Below are 21,488 nucleotides of genomic sequence, written 5' to 3'. Positions count from 1 at the left end.
CTCCAAACTACTTACTATATTGGTCCTGTATAATTTTTCCTCTCACTATACTTTATATAATAAATATTAATGAAAATGGCACTCATTGTTTAATATCGTTCCCTTCCGCTTTCATTAAGACAGACAATAGAAGTATGTGTGTGCACACATACATAAATACAAGGAAGACTCTGTGTATTTTGTTGTTAGGGTGAATTGTTAAATTAATGAATAAGTGAATGAACAGGGTGAATCCCAAGACTCTTACCTGTGTTGATGTGACTTCTTTGATCTCCATAGCTCCAACATGTTAGGCAGTTGATTATGGAGAGTCTGAAGCACTATTATCAGAACCCAGGAGGTTGGGAGCTAGGTGGCCATGAGAGCAGGCCGTGTCTCCATGCAGAGGTGTGCATGTAGTGTGTCTACAGCACAAGACACAACGGCAGGTGGGCATGAAAGGGCGGCTAGAGAATGAGGGCCCTCCTGGAAATGATTTCTGATTTCCTCCTTGCAGAGCATCTGCCCGCTTCACACTGTAGCTCCGGGGAGTTGCCTGGGAGAGAAAGTCCCCAGCTTGGAGGCTGGAGATTTGCTTACTTTTATTGCCCCTTTTTCTTCTGTCTTTTCAAATGTTATTATTTCAGCGTCTCCCTGGTAACCTTGACAGAAACTATCTAGACTAGCCTGATTCACAATGAAATGTGACCGTTCTTATTACTTGGGGCTAAGAACAGGACTGGATGATTGACAGCCTGGTGGTCCTATTGCGGGCTCAGGCAGTGGCTCTCCAGCTGATGAGATGCCTGTGGCTGTTAGAACACAGGGGCCTTTTCGGTGCACTATTTCTTAGAAGGTTGCATACCCCAAAATAGCACTTTAAGAAGAGAACTTTGTTGTTGTTGTTCTTGTGGCTTGGCTCAGATGTGGAATCAGATGGAAATCCTTGATTTCCTACCGTCAAAGCTACATTAGAAATTCTTTTCTAATAGGAAATGTTTGAACCAATTGACTGTGATTTGGCTGATCTTTTACAGGAGCCAGGGAGAACCTAGCAATGTCCCAAGTGACCAAAAAAAAAAAAAAAAAAAAAAAATATCCCCGAAGGAGCGAGGAGAGAGGCACAGTTTTCTGGAAGCAAGCAGATACTTCTTACTCAAATTGAGCCACAAAAACCCTAGGGAGTGTTCAGTCTGATCTGGGAGAATCCAGCAGAGGCTTTACAGCCAGTTTGTGTCTATTTGCTACTTTCTTTGTCCCGGGGGTCACACTGAGCACCTTCTCTAACTCTCAACAACACCACGGGGTAGACATTTTTAGGGTCACTGGGTACGTGAGGGTGCTGAGGTTCAGAGAAATGGAATGTTCAACTCACCTATTCAGAAAGACGCAAAGTAAGAGCAAGGAATCTGAATTTCAAATCCAGGCTTGAAGCTAAAATTTGAGGAAAGCTTCTAGAATTTTTTTTTTTTTTTTGACAGGCAGAGTGGACAGTGAGAGAGATAGACAGGGAGAAAGGTCTTCCTTTGCAGTTGGTTCACCCTCCAATGGCTGCTGCGGCTAGCACGCTGCAGCCGCCGCACTGCGCTGATCTGAAGCCAGGAACCAGGTGCTTCTCCTGGTCTCCCATGGGGTGCAGGGCCCAAGGACTTGGGCCATCCTCCGCTGCACTCCCGGGCCACAGCAGAGAGCTGGCCTGGAAGAGGGGCAACTGGGACAGAATCCGGCGCCCCGACCGGGACTAGAACCCGGTGTGCTGGTGCCGCAGGCGGTGGATTAGCCTAGTGAGCCATGGCGCCGGCAGCTTCTAGAATTTTTTAAAGTTGGTTTTGTAAAGACCAAGAAAGTATGTGCGGAAAGAGTGGGAGGGATATTAGCTATTCAGCAAGTATTGATGAGTACCCACTGTGCTGCCTGAAGCCAAGTTACAGCAGACTCATTCCTGAATTTTATTATTGTTTCTGATTTATTTATTTACTTGAGAGACAGAGGTACAGAGAGGGTGGGGGAGACAGAGAATTCTTCCTTCTACTGGTTCACTCCCCAGATGGCCACAAGAGCCAGGGCTGGGCCAGGAGCCAGGAACTTCCTCTGGGTCTCCCCTGTGGATGCAGGGGCCCAAGCACTCAGACCATCTTCAGCTGCTTTCCTAGGTGCATTAACAGGGATCAGAAAAGGAACAGCCAAGACTCGAACCAGTGCCCATATAGGATGCCAGTGCTGCAGGAAGCGGCTTAACACGCTACATCAAAATGCTGGTCCCCCATTCCTGAATTTTAACTGACAGTTTTTGTTAAAAAAAAATACACGTTAAGAACATGAAAGAATTAGGGAGCAATTAAATAGTAACTTATGGGGTAAATTGTAGTGACTACTGGTTATCAAAGAAATGATTAAAGACACACACAAAGGGCTTCATGACTATATAGAGAAGATGGGGAGAGGGCATTGCAGTATGAGCAGAACACAAGTGGAACGAATCTTCCTGGCAGTAGAAAGGAGAGAATTGACAGGAGCTAGAAGTGTCTTCAGTAAATTGGCTAAGGCCAACTGCCTTGCTGAATACGTTTCTAATGGGCAGACAGTCTGATCCATTGTTTCACCAACAGAACTAATAGGCAAAGTGAAGGGGAGAGAGAACGTTTTTACCTAAAAAATTACACAAACCTCAAATTTGCAGAGGTTTAAAAAATGTAAACACCTTCTTTCCACTTAAGAAACTGTGACCACCTGCTAATGGAGAACACACTTTAAAATATGGCCTCCACACTGCCCGGGGGCCCAGCCCTGAGCTCAAATGCATTGTTTAGCTTCTAGTAACTGCCTCCGATAAAGTCGTTGGAAATGAACCAGAGCTGCTTCCATTGATCTGTTTTTCAATTCTCTCTTGTTTGCTGGAGGAGCCTGATTTTACTTTGCCCAGAGTAAGTCATTCGAGTAATCAGTAAATCCAGTGGAACTGCCAAGCCGCTGCCTCTCAGGCAGCCTGCTTGACTCAGAACCCTCAGCCCATCCCCAGGGAGGCCATCAACTCAGAGGACCGCTCCTGTTTGTGCCACAGAACACGGAAACAGAATGCCCGCCTGCAGAGGGGCTTCTGCATGATACTGGGGTGTTCGGGGAACTGATAGCAGCCTAGCAGGAAAGACGTATTTTGATGAACAAATTGCTGTGTGAGCTCAGGAGGGGGTAGTATGGTGGCTGAGAGCAGTGGCTTTGGAGGCCCCCTCTCCAAGGGCGGACTTCACCAGCCCCTTCCATCCACGCGACTGCAGCTGCCATGCTTCACTTCCCTCTGAGCTCCTGCGCCCTCACCCGGGTATAGGAGTAAGTGCAATGTCTTTTACCAGGGAATGCTGGAGATGTTTTTGGTCCCCACTCTCTGATGATAGAGAAATGGACCACCTACAGGGAGGGGTTTCTGCAAACTACACCAAAGCCAGGAGTCAGAAGCTTCTTCCGGGTCTCCCCATGTCCAGGACTTAGGCCACCTTCCACTGCTTTCCCAGGCCATAGCAGAGAGCTGGATCAGAAGAAGAGTAGCTGGGTCTTGAACTGGCTCCTGTATGGGATGCCGGCACTGCAGGCCATGGCTTTACCTGCTGCATCACAGTGCCAGCACCCTTGGAACTGTTTCTTACTCATCATCCCCAACAGCATTGACTATAATTGTGCTTGTGTGTAGTTGGTGCTAAGCAAATTAATATGGTGAGTGAATAATGCCATTGTACTGGACTGCAATGTTGAAGAACAAGTATTGATTTTTGTAGTTCTTCTGATTTTATTTTTTTTTGGTTCAAGATTTGACACAAAGAGAGATGAAATATAAGTGTTGAAATATAATATTATAGGGGCCGGTGCTGTGGCATAGTAGGTAAAGCCTCTGCCTGCAGTGCCAGCATCCCATACAGGTGCCAGTTCAAGACCCTGCTGCTCCATTTCTGATCCAGCTCTCTGCTATGGCCTGAGAAGCAGTAGAAGATTGCCCAAGTCCTTGGGCCCCTGCACCCACATGGGAGACCTGGAAGAAGCTCCTGGCTCCTGACTTTGTATCAGTGCAGCTCCGGCTGTTTTGGCCAATTGGGGAGTGAACCAGCAGCTAGAAGACCTCTCTCTTTCTCTCTCTCTCTGCCTCTCCTTCTCTCTGTGTAACTCTGAATTTTAAATAAATAAATATTTTAAAAAAGAAATAAAAATATTATGACATAAAGAAGATATCCCCTCTTACTTCCTATCTTATAGTTCTTTCAATTTACCTAACTTTTCTCCTCTTTTCAGTCCCACCTTGAATGTTCATCCTCTCCTTCCCCTCATTCCTATCTCTTAGGGTTTCCATCATCATTAAACTCTGACTTATCTTTTACAGGTTCACACAACACATTTTCTCATTCATCTTTAGAGACTTTCAACTTTCAAATCCATAGAAGGGGCCTAATTAGTTATGAAAAAATAAAGCACTCTGGATATGTGATGATTTCTTACCATTCTTTTTGAAAAAAATCAGCTTTCTTTAGCCTCTTCAGTTCCAATACTTTCTCATCTCTTTCTCAGTCTTCCTTTTACCCCCCTCACCTCCCTGTATATATTTTCCTTTGATTCCTGTCTCCTTCTACCATCTCACTGAGCGTTGTATCGTATAACTAGCAGAGTCTCTGCTTTCAGGTTCTTGCTGTTGATCCCCTGCCTGTTTCTATTAAGGTCTGGTTCATGTCTTTCTTTCATTCACTGCAGTTTCTCCTGCAGCCACTGACCTCCTTTTATCCTTAATCCCATCTGCACCCTAATGGGAAAACAATCAGGTGGCACGGATGCAGAGGCCTGAATTTCTGGGGACCAGCGCCTGCTTCTGCTGATGAGCGACCTGCCCTGAACACGGCCCTTTCTGCTGGGATTTGAAATCAGTCCTCAGCAGCTTCTACCATGGGAGCACAGGAGGAGGGTTAGGGAACCAGGCCTTTCAGAGAATTGGACTCTTGTGAGAACATTAGACAAAAAAAATCACAGGTTCTCACTTATCAAGTTGCTATTACAAGAACATTTAGTGTTTCTTTATTCAACAGTACGTATTGATGACCCACTCCATGGTAGGAAGCCCTAGGAGCCAGATTAGAACATAAACAAAATGGTCTAGATCTGTGTTAAGAAGATATTTATATTCCAAAAGCCTCTTCTGTTCCATGCAGATGAAATATCTGCTTTGTATGAGATTAATTTCATCTCTAGTGTTCACGGGATCTATTCTGCTATCCAGTTTGGCCTTTTTAAAAAATATTTGTTCCATAGATAAAGAGACAGAGAGATCACCATGCACTGGTTCCCCTACCAGATGCCCAAGATAGCCAGGGCCAATCCAGTCCATAGCCAGCAGCTCTGGGAACTCAGTCCAGGTCTCCCACATGGATCATCAGCTGCTGCCTTCCAGGGTGTGCATTAAGAGGAAGTTGGAATGAGGAGCAGAGCTGGGCGATCTGATGTGAGATGTGGGTGTCCCAACTGGAGGCTTAACCTTTAGGTCAAATGTGCACCTACAATTTTGAGCTTTTCTTAAAATGAAAGTGATGATGGGGTGTGTGTGTGTGTGTGTGTGTGTGAGAGAGAGAGAGAGAGAGAGAGAGAGAGAGAGAGGGAGAGGAAGAGGGAAAGGAAGGTTGCCCTAAATTTTGAGTTACCTCTAACTTCCAAAGATTCTAACCCTGGTGATGGTTTCAGATTTTTGTGTCTCTCCTAGTCAGAGAAAGCAAAACAATGTCAATGGACGGGAACATCACAGATTATTAACTTCTATTGGGACTTTTATTTTCATATCTATAGATTTGTTATTTTTAAATTTTTGTAATGAGAATGCATTCTTTTTATAATAAAAAAGGAACTCATTTATCAAAATGTCAATATAAAGATGATCCCCCAGATAAGGGGAGGGAGGGACTGCCTGCCACTTTGTGTTGGCAATTGTGTGGGTCACTCTTATTTCACCTTTGAGCCTGTGACCTACAGAAAGGAGAGTCTTAACTACCCACCCTCATTATCCCATGCTAACCAATGCCCTGAGTAAATTAATACTAAATCATCTGAATGAAACATATGACTAGGAACCAATAAAAGATAAGAATAGAAAATAGACAAATCCTACTCATAAATTAAAAATTCAGGAAATTGCTAGATAGTGGCTTCTGTTGAAACAGTGCTCTAAATAATTTCTTCAAGGTCATCTGGTTAATTTATGCTGCATTTGTAAGTTATTGTGTATTTTAAAAATTAATGAAAGATTTAATTATAGTAGTGTTGCCTGTGACCTTTTGTGAAATGACTTCATCATAAATCTGCAGGCATTTCAGAACTGTTTTCCAGTTTTCTAATAATTTGTTCTCAAATTAATGACATTCAGCCAGTGAAAGGAGTTGAGGCTGGGTAAAAGGATTGAGTTGGGATTTGTGGTTTCCTAGCAATGGCTAATTCTGAGTCGTGGACAGAGGTGGCAGAGAAGATGGTGTGTGACTCACCAGAATCCGCAGCAGGTTTAACTATTTACTTAGAGGAATGAGAAATAAATCCAAAGTGTCAATAGAGAGAAATTGCAAGTAGACAGACTGGGTCATTGCAGAGCAGCTGATTTAGGGCACATTTATATAAATGTAAATTGGGACTAACACCTGAACCAATGGAAGATTTTATCTTCCTTCTTGGCATTCACAGAAATTCTCTTTTAAATTTTTTCAAACTATTTTCAGTTTTTTATTAGAAAGGCAAAGGGGTGGGGGGAGAAGGAGAGAGAGAGAAAAAAAGGGGTTCTTCCATCCACTGGTTTGCATCCCCAAATGCCATTAACAGCCATGGCTGGGCTGTACTGAAGCAAGGAGCCTGGAACTCAATCTGAGTCACCTACATGGGAAGCAAGCACCCGAGTACTTGAGTCATCACCACTGTTTCCCAAGGAGCGCATTAGCAAGAAGCCGGAATTGGAAGCAGAGCTGAGACTTGAATCTAGGCATGTGGGCATCCTGGACCAAACAGCCACACTAGCTGTTCTATTTTATCTGTCAGTTGAGAGTCTATGCCTACTCTCTAGATTGGTGGCCACTTTTGAAGTCTGAGTTAGACTCCATCAGCCTCGTTATCTCTGGCTTCCATATACTCCAGGGGCTCAATGAGAACAGCAAAGCTTTTTCTGGAAGGGAGAGGCTCATTTCTCTAGAGTCCAGGGTATGACCTATCTATATCATTCTGATCCAGCAGAGTGAGGGAAAGGCTATGTAGAGGAAGGCTGAATCATAGCACATCAAAGAAGAGCCTCTGTCTTAGAAGAAACTCGTAATAAACATCGGTAGTTCCATAGTGGGCAAACCCTGGGATAAAAGCCAGAAAAGTCTGGAAAGTTTGTCTTGACTGAGCCTTTGCTATTCAACCAAGGCCTTGGATATGATCATGTCTCTGCCCTGTGTTTCTCAAACCAGTAGTCCCATGCAAGTGTGTAGTCACATCTGGTGGCACAGTGTGACGACTTGCAAGCTGAAATAGTTTCCCATGGAAAGCTGTCAGCATAGAGAAAAAAGGGTATTTGGAGACCTGGGTTCTAGTTCTTATTGCTCTTGCATAGTCAACTTCCTTATCTGAGTCTTAATTTTTTTCAGCTAACCTATAAGCAGGTTATACTAAAGGATCATTCCTCAAAACCCTTCCAGCATAAGGCTTTATAATTCTGGTTGTCCTTTTTCACGCCTCAGGGATTCCCAACTAGAGGCCAACCCAGTAAAGAGTGGCATAGGTCAAGATCACTCACCCAATTCTCTATTCAGTAGATGTTGTAGACCTTGAAACAATAGGACCATAATTAGGACTGTCTAGGTACATGTTCTGTCCATATATCCCCCTTCTACTTTCCCCCATTCATGCTTTTAGTTTTATATATATCATGGTGTTTTTTTTCCTTTTGTGCACACAGGTTATTTATAGCTGCAGGTAAGAGGGCCCCCGTGCCCATACTTCAATATCAAACCATGTAGTCAAATGGTTGTTAGTGAGTCTTGAAGCACCTAAACAAGAATACGTGCCTTGCTGAAAGTACAGTGCTAAGGATTATGTTACAACAGTTGCTGCAAATGCCCAAGTTCTACTCTTTACTCTGTCATTTTCTTGTTACATAACCTTGTTTGATGAGTTATTTAACTTCTTTGAGCCTTAGTTTCCTCATCTGTTAAGTAGGAGTACTAGATGAAATAAGGTACTCCATGCAGTGTAGTTAGCACAGTCGATGTTCAATAATTTCTATTATTGGTATTGTTAATTACTATTGTGGTTACTTGATTTACTTCCACTGAGGACCTACTGTTTACAAGTGTTGCAGCAGGGATCACAGGAATATTAAAGCACAAGGGATGTTATCTTCCTCCCAAATTTTCAGGCATCTGGGGATGTCTTTGTGTTGCAGTGGGTTAAGCCCCAATGGAGGCATCTTATATCAGAACGCTGGTTCTTGTCCTAGCTGTTCGACTTCTGATCCATCTCCCTGCTAATGTACCTGGGAAAGCAGCAGGAGATGGCCCAAGAGTTTGGGCCCTACTACCCATGTGGGAGATGGATTTCCAGCTCCCTACCTTTGGCCTGGCCTGGCCCAGCCCAGGCCATTGCGGTCATTTCAGCAGGAAAAAACTGAATGGTAGATCTCTCTCTCTCTCTCTCTCTCTCATGGTAGATTCTCTCCCTCTCTCCCTCTCTCCCTCCCTTCCCACCTCCATTTCTCCCTCTCTTATTACTCTTTCTAATGAATAAAAATAAATTTTAAAAACTGACCAGGCATCTAACTAAAGCAGATACTAATAGCTAAGTACCAGTATATAACACAGTTTAAAAGTATTAATTGCTTAAGCTAAGAGCACTGTATATATAATGCTTATTTTAATCTCAGAACTCTGTTAGATATTGTTGTTCCCATCATTTTGCACATGAGGAAACTAGAATGTAGTGTCTGATGAGCTCTCCGTAGGTCAGGATTGGGGCTCACATCTTGACCTATCTGCTGTCAACGCCTCTGTGCTCAACCACTTCACTCTGCTTCCTCTGCAAATCCGTGGCAAGCACTTATTTGTCAGGCAGAGCTTGTGTGAGTTGCAAACTCTCAAGAGTTTGAAATCTAGCAAAGAGGATAAGACTGTTATTTGCATAGTCTAAGAATTTCGACACATTGGAAGTACAAAGGGTCATACCCAACATATAGGTTAAGTGATACTGAAATTCAGAAAAGATTTTTTATTTTTTTGGAAGGAAAGGAATTGAGGAGGAGGAAAAATCATGGAGGACATAATAGAAAGATTACTATTTGGATAAAAACTAGATATAATGATGTACCAAAAATATGGAAGAGTACCATGCTTTTATGGTTTTATGATTATGTTATCCAAAAACTTATAAAAAACACAGAATTGGGAGATTTTTAATCATAAGAAATATTTTAATACACCTCACTTAGAAACCAGTAGTCCAATTGGTCCAAAAGTTGGTATGATTTTGAATATTAATCACATTATTAGAAAGCCTGATTTAAAGGATCTGTACAGAAACATCCACCCAACAAATGGAGAACACCTATTCTTTGTACACAAATATTTAGTATTTTTTAAAGTTTACTATACAGTGAGCCACATAAAAAGTCTATACTGCTTCCAAAAAGCTGACACAATTGAGATCATATTTCTCTAAACATAAAAAATCAAATGAGAAACTTAGAATAAAATGTAAGTAAGGAAAATAAAAAGAAAACCTCATGTGTTTGTTAACAAAACCATGAGTTATTTAGGAGTAGGTCTGTTCCTCAAAAAAGAAATCAAAATGCCAGAATGAAATATTTAAATTTGAAGAGATTTCCTCCTCCTGCTCTCGCTGCCATCCACAATGTGCTGCTTCTGATGTGACCTGAGATTTGGAGAAAGAAAACAAGCTGGACAAGCAAGTTGTGTGGAAGGCCCCCCAAGCAGAGGAAGATCAGACACAAGGAAATCATGCTTCTGTGAGTGGAACAACATATGACTCGGTTTCAGCACAATAAATACTGTGTACAAAGGTACTTGGAGGCCAATGTGCAGGAGTAGAGATTCAATATTGTTAGCATCATTTTGCACATGAGGAAACCAAAATGCAGTGTCTGATGAGCTCTCCTTAGGTCAGGATTGGGGCTGTCTGCTGTCAACACCTTTGCTTCACCACTTCACTCTGCTGCCTCTGCAAATCCATGACAAGTGTTTTGTCATCCTATCTATGACAAGGTTACATGAGTGTTCGAGAACAAGGAAAAGTACCTTGAAAGTCTTCTACGTGGAGTTTGGAGTTGCTGAAATGAAAAGGTTGGTAGCTGCTGGTACTATCAGAATATGGAAGTGGGAGTCAAATGCAGTTGGTGAAGTGAGAGATTTTGTAGATGTGCAATGAAAAGGATGGGGAGATGGTGTGGAAGTTAAGAGAGAAGACCAGGTTGAAGACTGGGTTTCTGCTAATGTGGAAGTTCCTAGCCCGATGACTAAAATTCAGTCTCAAAAATTACAGAAGAAGAAAGGCAGGAAGAAGCTGACAGAGTCAACTTTGAACTTGCTCTGTTTCTGAAAAAGTTAAATAAAAATGAGAGTTGGTGGTTGAAAGAGCTCAAGAAGCAAGTGCTGAAGTCACCAAGGAAGAGAAAGGAGGACATCTTGGTTGCCAGGGAGTGAGTGACCCACACATTACCCCCTTTAACTTGAGTTAGGTTCCCTTAGAAATCAGTCTTCAGTGAAGTCCATCTACTCCAACTCCCAAGGGACTGTTTCTGGTTCTTGCTGGCATTTCTAGAGGCTTCTTAGTGACAAATCCATAACCTTTCTCTCTCTGAAGAATTGTGGCTCACCGCTGTCGTCTTAAACTTCTCAGCCTTGATCACTATGTAAAAAATCTGATGTAACTGGAGTTTGGAAAAAGAATCAAATGACTTTGCAGGGAGAGTCAGGTGACCCAGAGCTGCTCTCCAGTAAAGAGGTAAACAGCTTTACAGTGCCAGCTTCTCTAATTACATTTAGTGTGCATTGTTTCCACCTAAATTACAGCAATTATATATCGAGATCCCATTTGAAATCATTTAATTAATGAGTAGCTAACCCACTCTGTGTGCAGAATTCTAATGAAGCCTTTTATTTTTGTGAACCATCTCCCTCCCTCAAATTAATGACTCCCCTTGCAGAAAGACTTACTCAGTTCTGGAGGGTGGATTAAGAAGATGTGTTATTTAGAGTCCTAGGAAATCTCATTTGTCGAAATCCTAGCGCAGTCCAGGATTACAGGGGGCAGAGCAGCCACTGCCACTTTTCCCAGAAAAATGTTTTTAGTCTTCTAAATTCCAAAGACTACCCCACTCAGCCATGTTCTTTGACCCAGAAATAAAGGCATATGAAGTTATAACCCCAATTTTGGAAAAAAGTGAATGATTGTGTTAGATTAATTCTGTCTATTAATCAACCTAAAATTATTTGAGTATCTGTTGTATAAAAGAAGGGCCAATAGAGACAGAGATGAATGACTATAATAGATAAATTTTCAGGTATATTGTCACCAGAAGATAGATCTTAACCCTGTGGGTAGATATGGGGACTAAAAGAAAATAAACTCTGGAAAGTTGTCTTTCAGGGGCCACATTCCATCTAGACTTTTGTTGTATCCTGTTCTTAAGTATGCATCACTAATTGAAAACCATCTTTTCAAGGAAGTTGTAGACTTAAGAGATGAGGTGGATTTCTCAAGGCCACCCAGCTAATTTCATGGCAAACTTGGACTTTGAAAAGCCAAATCTTCTGTTTCCTTGACTAGTGCTGTTGCTACCATATCCAAACCCCTTGTGTGGAAACAACCACCAAAGAGCATAGGAGAGACCATCTGTGTGAACACTTTGGTTGGCTGCCTCAACATTTAGCACTAGAGGGTTTTAAACAAGTAGAATTACCCCCTTGTATTGATAGAATCCAAGCAGAAGATGAATCTAGGGTGGAAAAACATTTCATGAAAAAAGTCCAGGTGGCAAGGGAAAAGGAAAAGAAAAACAGAAGTAATAAATTTTAATTGATTTTTTTCCTGAAAATCCATTTAGTGAGAAATGGCTTAGAGAATACATTCATTTTGTTCCTGTGTTTGGGAGCAACTTCCTCAGGGGAACAAAGGGTGGGCTACCTGTTTCCATGAAGCCATTTTCATTATGTCAGAGGTGTCAGTTGTCTCCAGGCTCACCAACAAGATGTCCAAAGAAATAAATGCAGAGAGAGAGTCCTGCATTGGGAGTTACATGAACCTTGGAACAGGAGTTTTGAGCTAGGCCTTTTGAAAGCCTTGGATGAGAAAGTGGTTGGGTGAGTCTGTGAGTTCCAGTCATGAGAATGATGATGGTGATGGTACTGAACATGAGTTGTCCTCAGGAATTTTCTAGACTTTCATATACCTTGTCTTTCACAGTGGTGTTCTGATTACTTTGGTAAAATTACACTTTAGAAAGGGGGCTGGGAGCACATTTCTGAAGAAAAAACCAAGGAAGTAGGACTCTTGATAACAGTGGATTTGACCATGCTAGAAACCAGATTCTCTTTGCCAAAGATTGAGGAAAAAACTCCACTCTTGTCCCTCAGGGTCAGTCAGCTGTTCTTTATCAAACAACTAGGGTTGAAAAGATTCTGTTCCTTATGGGATACAAAAAAGTATAAGTACTCCCAGATTTAAGGAGTTTCTAACTGGTTGACAAAAATTCAACCAAAGATACAAAGAAATTAAGAAATCTGAATGTGTGATGTAGAGAAGTGTTTGTCAAGTGTGGCCCCTGTGACCAGCAACATCAGTGTTGTCTGAGACTTGACTGGAAATGCAGTGCTGGGGCAGGCCTTCAGCCTACTGGTAAAGACGCTTGTGTCCTACAGTGGCATGTCTCTGATTCCTAGCTCTGGCCCTTGACTCCAGCTTCCTTCCAGTGCCCAGCCAGGGAGACAGCACTGATGGCTCAGGTAGTTGGGTTCCTGCCGACTTCCTGTGGTAGAACTGACCTGAGTTCTGAGCTCCTGGCTTTGGCTCTGGCCCAGCCATTGAGGGCACTGGGGGAGTAAATCAGCAAATGGGATCGCTTCATGTCTGTCTCTCTGCTTCTTAAGTAAAGAAATACATTTTTAAAAATGCAAACACTTAGGAGTTCCAAATGTGCTAGTCAGAAACTCTGGAGGTGGGATAGTCTATGTTTAACAAACCTTCTGGGTAATTCTGGTGCAGATATTGGAGAATCTCTGATAAAGAGACCATTTCAGCTTTTGAAGAAACAAGACTCTACTGTTGCCAGAAAATGTGTTTGCCAAAAGAAGTAGAACTTGATGTGCTTATGTGGGAATCATATTACCCTTTTAAAGATGCTCCATGACTTTGGATCCTGCTACCCGCCCCCATCTCTTGGATTTTCATCTTTAAGTAACAACAAACGGCTCCCCCCTCCTCCACACTGGCAAAGGTGCTTCAAGTGTGAGGAGTGTGCTGCACCTAGTTTGTGGGTAATAGGCTCCTTAACTTTAGAGAAATATTTCCAGAGGATGAGAATTTTTTTATCTAGAGACTTGATATTTGTTATTATTATTATTAAACAGAATCAACCTGGGATTTCTCTTTTCCCAATTCAGGATCAAGTTAACATTTTCAGTGTTTATTACCCCCAAAAGATGGGTGGTCATGATTTCTCTTGATGGTTGCTCTGATTTATCTGTTGGATCCTTACTTCCCCAGCTTTTCTCAAGAATTTTAACACATTTTCTATAGATATTAATGGAAAGAGTAGAGAAATGCCTGGATATGAATGAGTGTTTATTTCCTGCTTATTTTGTGTGTTGTTACTTTAACTTCCATAGCTCCAATCAGAAGAACAATGACTGAACTGTAATGTTGAACAGAATCAGAGAATCCAGCTGTATGCCCTAGAAACACTGTGTATCTGAGTAACTAATGTGAGGGGGCCAATAATGAACTTGAGACTTTCCAGAATTGAAAATGGATATAAGTATGGGGAGAACATTGATGCCTGGAAGCTGCTAAGGGGCTTTACACCACTGATCTTAGTTGGGACCCGTTGAGAAATTGAGCAAAGCTCATAATCCTAACAGCATTTAAGTGATTAAAATTTTGTGTGTGGCATATGAAAGCAACCTCATGAGACAGCAAACTAGCACACTCTTGAGTAAAAATATTAGTATATCAATTTACAGTTCAAGGAAATCCCTGGGAAACACAATATAAGGAAATCTGGGATATAAGCCAAAGAAACGTAGATAAAAGGGATGTACCTGCCAAGACTACAAAAGAGAAGGATGTGAGGTAGTCCACATGTTCTGACCAACTACCTGCTTTTCTTTTGAGTCTCACATGACACTCTAAGATCAGAAACAAATATCCCAAAGAGTTGGGAAGATCAATAGCAAGGATACCCTTAGAGACATCAGGGTCAGTTAGGCTGAGCACCTGAAATAATGCCTACTTCCTGTTTAAAATCTGTCCTGGAAAGTGATCGAGTTTTAGCTTGAAGTCTGTGCTTCTAACTCGTGAGCATCTCTTGCTGCATGGGTAACTTTTATTAGAAAGTTCTCTTGCATTTTGTATACTTTCATCTTTTGTTATTTTTTTTTTTATTTTTTGGCAGGCAGATTTAGACAGTGAGAGAGAGAGACGAGAGAAAGGTCTTCCTTTTTCCATTGGTTCACCCCCCACAGCCGCTATGGCTGGCACGCTGTGGCTGGCGCGTTGCGCCGATCTGAAGCCATAAGAGATCACTCTTGAATGTCCAGCTGTTTCTCTTCCCTTCCATACCTCTTCCTAACTCATGTCCAGTTAACCAACCATAGCTCTTCAAATGTTACTTAGATAGATAGAAAGTGCTATTGTCATCCATGGTAGTTTCTGTGACTGCTATAACAAATTACTACAAATTGGATGACTTAAAAGAACAGATATTTATTCTGACACAGGTTTTGGAGGCCAAAGTCCAAAATAAATGGATCCAGGGGCTGCACCCCTGCACCCCCTCTGCATCTCTGGAGGGAATGTGCACTTTGCCTCTTTCATCTTCTGGTCGCACCAGAGATTCTTTAGCTTGTGGCTGCATCTTTGTAACTTTTGCCCTGTCTTTACGTGATCTTCTCATCAAGGCGTACTTCTCTTTGTGTGTCTTGCAAGGATACTTATCATTTGATCTGGAACCCACCCTGTTAAGCCAGAATGATCATCTCTTGAGATGCTTAATTTACATCTGCAGAAGCCTTTTCCCCAAATAAAGTGACACTCATGGTTCCAGGGAATGGGATGTGTTCCTGTCTTAACGGAGACTACCATTCAACCTAAGATGCCATTTGAATCACTTTTTTTTTTTTTTTTGACAGGCAGAGTGGATAGTGAGAGAGAGACAGAGAGAAAGGTCTTCCTTTTTGCCGTTGGTTCACCCTCCAATGGCCGCCATGGCTGGCATGCTGCAGCTGGCGCACCGTGCTGATCCGAAGGCAGGAGCCAGATGCTTCTCCTGGTCTCCCATGGGGTGCAGGGCCCAAGCACTTGGGCCATCCTCCACTGCACTCCCAGGCCACAGCAGAGAGCTGGTCTGGAAGAGGGGCAACTGGGACAGAATCTGGCACCCCGACCGAGACTAGAACCCGGTGTGCCGGCGCCGCTAGGTGGAGGATTAGCCTATTGAGCCATGGCGCCGGCCTTGAATCACTCTTAAACATTGGCAACTGTGAACCTTTTTGAGTAATGTGATAAAATATATGTGAATTGTCCATATATAAATACACATACTCCAATTAGCACATGTTTTAGTTTAACATTTCAAGAAATCCAAAATCTACCACTACCACCAAAACCCAAACTTATACTATTGATTGAGAAACTTAGTCTCTGTCCTTCTTGAATGGTAGCTTCCAAAACTAACCACAACTTCTTTGTGATATGCTTAATGTAACTTAGGCCAGAATAGGGCCTCTTTGGTTCTAGATAATGTGTAGAATCCTGTTCATTTATTTAAAGATCATCTTAAATGTTTTAAGCATTCCTGAAGTGTTTACTTATATTGATTACATTGTATGTGGATACTCTTAAGTGGCTATTATTTTTTTTTTTTTTTGATTAATTTATTTGAGAGGCAGAGTTACAGAAAGAGTGACAGAGAGAAGTCATCTACCTGCTGGTTCACTCCCCAGATGGCTGCAACAGCCGGAGCTGAGCTGATCCAAAGCCAGTAGCCAGGAGCCTCTTCTGGGTCTCTCACACTGGTGCAGGGGCTTAAACACTGGGACCATGTTCTATTGCTCTCCCAGGCCATCAGCAGGGAGCTGGATCAGAAATGGAGCACCCGGCCGGCGCCGTGGCTCAATAGGCTAATCCTCCGCCTTGTGGCGCCGGCACACTGGGTTCTAGTCCCGGTTGGGGCGCCGGATTCTGTCCCGGTTGCCCCTCTTCCAGGCCAGCTCTCTGCTATGGCCAGGGAGTGCAGTGGAGGATGGCCCAGGTGCTTGGGCCCTGCACCCCATGGGAGACCAGGAAAAGCACCTGGCTCCTGGCTCCTGCCAGGATCAGCGCGGTGCGCCGGCTGCAGCGGCGGCCATTGGAGGGTGAACCAACGGCAAAGGAAGACCTTTCTCTCTCTGTCTCTCTCTCTCACTGTCCACTCTGCCTGTCAAAAAAAAAAAAAAAAAAAAAAAAAGAAATGGAGCACCCGGGACTTGAGCTGGTGCTGCAGGCGGAGGCTTAACCTACTATTCTTCGGCACTGCCCCCGAACTGCTATTATTATTTATCCTGAGATATAGTAAGCCTGTTTCATTTATCCAATGCTTATGTAATTACCAGGGGATGGTTTTGACCTTTCTCCTTGTTAATCATATCTTATTAAATTCTGCCCATCTCTTTAGACTGTCAGGACCATATTGGGTCCTGATTCTGCCTTTAAGCATATTGACTGTTTCTTCCAGTTTTGTGTCACCAGAAAGTTCAATTTCCATTGATGACCATTATTTTCATGTCTTCAAGTCATTAATAAAAATGATTAACAAAAAAGAGCAGACAGCAGTACCTTTGAGCTCACTATTCTACCTCCCTCCTGGTTGATTTTAATAACTTAATTAGGCACTGTTCAGTGACATAATTTTACAAGCACCTGGCCCATATTTCTAAATCTTTTCTTTGAGAATGCAATGGAAGGCCCTGTCAAATGCCTTGTTTCCATCCAGGTAAATTGTATGCCTCCTATTTTTCTCTTCTGTGTGCCTAAAATGTTTTTATGTAAAGGAATGGGATTAATCCAACACGATGTACTTTGTGATCCATGAAAAAGCTATAAATTACAGGGAATAGGCAAAAGTGTTTGCCTTTGCATCACTAATGCCCTGCTGCTCAGAAGACTCCAATCAGGTAGTGCTTCCTAGAGGAAGTGGCATATTAATACATGGGTTTTGATGGGCAAGAGATAGAGGAAAGGATACATTTGTCAAGGTCTTCTCCTACTGGTTTGTTTTGTTTTGTTCCCAATGAGCTTATCAGCTTAACTCCCCTCTCTTCAAGCAAGTGGTAATTTATGGTAAGAGATAACCATTTCATTAAAGATTTAAAATGAACTGACTATTGGCCACTGCATGAAATGAGTTCAGACCTGAAAATGGAAATACTTTAGTGGGGAACTGGGCTTCAAGGTATTGGATTCAGAAACCACTGGACTTAGCAAGAATGCAAGAGATAGAGAGAAGTCAGGGGAGAAACAATATGAAGTCCATCCTTCTCCACACACTGTGTACCACATACGTAGAGTACCCTAAGCTCTGGGCTTCCACCACCAGTGCTGAACTAAGAATCATATACAGATGGTGCCAGTTTCCTACAGGTGAGGCCTCAAAGTTTGTTTAATATTTTTTAGAAGGCTCTAACAAGTTGTATTTTATCTGATAACACATTCAAAGTTGTTACTTGAGGTGTGCTTTAAGTTGGATCATCTATAGGAACAATCCTTTTCATTTACCATTTCACAAGTTTTGTCAGTCCCCACCCCTCCCATATGCATCCTCATCTTTCTGAAAGCAGAAGGAAATGTCCCATGAGACATAGTGTCCTAATTGTCACCATAAAAATAGGTACACTTGAGCAGAGAGGCATCGGGCTTGGTAGTGTGATGGAGTCTTGCTGAAATGGAGGGCATCCAATTCCTTGCAAGACTTCAATTCTTTTAAGCTCTCTGTGGGAACAGTCCCCCTTTCACATCACTGTGATAGATGTCTTGCATTGTAATTGCAAGACGTGCTGCCCGAGTGGAGTATGGATGATCAGTCTTTTTTTTTTTCTATTTTTCTAGAAACGATTGATCATTCATATTTATAGGGCTATCAACTGCTGGGCTTTGCAAAGGTCAGTATTGATTATCTAAGTCATGCAGATGGTGTGCTTCTTTAGTATTCATAAATATGAGTTTCTTTTTGTGAGACTATGTTATTTTTCAAGGAAGAAGAGAAAAGATTGTATATTCATATGAATTAAGCCATGGGGATTTCAAACAAAACACATTTAGATTCTCAAAATTGGCAGACTCAAACTATAGATTAGCTGATCCACTTTCCCTTCCCCAACACACACATGTGTATAGTACAACTTATAGATGAGGAAATTGAGTCATGTCAGTGGTTATGGATAGGTAAAATGCCACTGTTGGTATTAAGGAGACATGGAAGGCTGTTCGTCCAAATATTAACACTGGTTTATTCGGGGTGGTAGAATTTGACTATTAAGTGAATTCTTCTGTCTCTATGCTTTGTATATTTTAAATGTTTACTATAAAGTACATATGAAGGTACTTCAAAAGGTTCATGGAAAATGCAGATAAATTTTAAATGCAATTAATTGGCCAAAGGTGGGGTGGGGGCAATGTTTGGCCTAGGGGCTGGCATGGCCACATCAGTTATTGGAAAGCCTAGGCTCAATTCCTGCCTCTAGCTCCTGGCTCCAGCCTCCTGCAGACGCAGGCCTGGGAGTCAGAAATGGTGGCTAAGTAACTGAGTTCCTGCTGCCCACATGGGAAGCCTGGATTGAGCTCCTGGCACCTGTTTGTGCCTGCGGTCAGGTCTGCTGAGGGCATTCATTCGGCAGAACCCAGTGGAACTCTTTTCCTGTCTCTCTCTCTCTCTTTATCTGTCTCTTCAGCCTTCAAAGAACAACAAAATGATAAGCTTGTTTGGGTAAAAAATTTTGGAAATTCAAACCTGTAAGGGATCTTCAAAGAGTTCACAAAAAAATGCCTACTATGAAAAAACTATTCATGGATTTAAAGATCTTTTGCAACAAAATAAATTTATCTTTTTAATGTCATGCTCCATGAGCTTTTTGGAATACCATCTAATATTATTTTTATAATTAAAAAAAGGTTCGTTTCAAACAAACCATGTGTGTCATGACAATTGCCTGGAGTTGTGTGAACAGTGGACTTCCTCCTTGGATGCCCTTCAAGGGACTCTTTTGGAGGAAGAGGTCAAGTCCAGGCTACAGTGAAATCCTCATCTCCTTCCCTGCGTTTGTGTGTTGGTGACTAATTATGAGGTCTTCTCCACTTGTCTTTCCCATCCCTTCCCTAACCACTTAGAGTTTTTGGCCACTTCAGCCTCCGCTCTGAATGGCAGTTGGTGAAAGTGGACTATAAATCTATCTTCAGCCGGCACTGCACTAAGGAGGACTATCAGACCTGGCACCTGCTCAATCAGGTACACCCCAGGGTTGGGGAGGGCTGCCTTCAGAGAAAGGGGACTGTTACAAGCCTGATTTAGTTTCATCTGGGTCATCCTTTTTTTGGAGAAGGAAATTGGGCCATTTAGGTTTGGCTTTGGGATAGAGGATTGCACACACCCAGGTCCAGCATGAGCAGGTGGTATTTTGTGCCCATTTTGTACCCTGGGATCCTGTATACTCATTGTGGCTAATGAGGTTCCTGGGAAAGAGGTGATGACAATAATGTGGGGTTTTAGCTCTATCCATAGCTAAATGAGTACCCGGTAGCTAGGAGACACTCCAATAGTTTGTTCATCTCAACCTGCCAATGTGGAAGGTGAGAGTATGTCTCAAGCCAGCATGAAATAGGACCACTGAGAAAGGATGCAAGGACGGATTGGTCTAATGATGGCAGGTATTTATTGCTATGAAACCTAGGTAGGCTTCTACAGTCATCAGAACTATTGGCTCATTGGGCTTTGTATGAATTTCTCCCCCTATTTTTGTTCTTGAGTAGGAATTAGGACTTAGGCATGACTCTCTGTCATAGAAAGGAAATTTTGTAGGTGAAATTCAGTTTCACTATGATGAAGGTGTGAAAACTATCCCAGAACTGGGTTCATTTTCACTAGAATTACAACTGGAACCGTTTAGGCAATTTCCTGGTAGAAACTTTGCATTTTTTTGTGGAGAGGGAGAAGAAACAGAATGATCTGGACATCACTGGCCTGGGTGGGTGGAGGATATCAGAGGGCCACCCTCCTAGTACCCCTTTTGTAGAGTGGTGAAAGATGAACACTTTTATTCTTGGGTGCCCTGGTGGTCTCTGGGGATGAGATTGCCACATAGAGTAACTACGAGAGCATGGAAGGCTGATGCTTCCTGCTGAGAAACCTGCTCCCTTCATCTCCTTTGTGTTGTTTCTGCCTCACTCACTGTGGACTTTCTCTTGAAGGGAGAGCCTTGTGTTATGGGCGAAAGGAAAATATTCAAGAAACGCAAGCCAGGAGCTCAGTGTGCCTTGGGCCGAGAGAGCTCAGGGTCTGTGGTCTCAGAACCCTGTGTCTGTGCCGACTGGGATTTCGAGTGGTGAGTCCTTTGGCGTTTCATCACCAGTTCCAACCAGATGTGTACCTGTTGATGGCGTGGGGGTAGGGGATGGAGGTAGGGGAGGAAGGTATAATCCCGAGGTGAGAAGTCTGGGTGCTGGCCCAAGGACCCAGCCATCTGGGTTATGAGCCAGCTGGAATTCTGCATCCCTGGAAGAAGAACAGGCTGAGGCAGATCCCTGACTGTTAGAACAGCATTTCCAAGAGGGCTTCTCCTTGTCTTCAGTGAGGGATTGGGTTGGGACCTGGCAGCACCTGGAGAGATAGGGACCTGACAGTCGTTTACAGACACCTGCACTCAAGTTGTGCTGCCATGGGAATCCTCTGTTGTTTCCTTTATTCTCCCTCCAACAACAACAAAGAGCAACTGTAAATCTCACCTACAGACACTAACTCCCAAATCTCCAAATGTTTGTTAAAGATGTATTTATTTATTTGAGAGGCAGTTAGAGAGAGAGAGAGAGAGAAATGGAAATCTTGTGTCAGCTGGTTCATTTCAAAGCCAGGAGCCAGAAAGTCCATCCAGATCCCCTGCATGACAGGGATCCAAGCACTTGGGCCACCTTTTACTGCATTCCCTGGCTCATTAGTAGGGAGCCAAATCAGAAGCAGAGCAGGCAGTACTCTGAACAAGCACTGAGGTGTGGGA

General features: G+C 42.8%; 1 protein-coding gene across 1 annotated transcript in view; it reads left to right on the top strand.

Annotated features, from left to right (window-relative positions):
* Positions 1 to 21,488, top strand: part of SORCS3 (sortilin related VPS10 domain containing receptor 3) — a 636,710-nt gene that overhangs the window by 558,843 nt on the left and 56,379 nt on the right. Inside the window, exons 15-16 of the mRNA XM_051823565.3 lie at positions 19,609 to 19,726; positions 20,686 to 20,819. Coding sequence (XP_051679525.2) covers positions 19,609 to 19,726; positions 20,686 to 20,819 — 252 coding nt within the window. The remainder of the gene's footprint in view (positions 1 to 19,608; positions 19,727 to 20,685; positions 20,820 to 21,488) is intronic.

This window comes from Oryctolagus cuniculus, chromosome 15 (genome assembly GCF_051225735.1).
Source record: "Oryctolagus cuniculus isolate XC-2025 breed Fujian yellow rabbit chromosome 15, ASM5122573v1, whole genome shotgun sequence".
NCBI lineage: Eukaryota > Metazoa > Chordata > Mammalia > Lagomorpha > Leporidae > Oryctolagus > Oryctolagus cuniculus.
The sequence above is the reverse complement of the archived record's forward strand: the minus strand, read 5'-3'. Positions and strand labels throughout refer to the sequence as shown.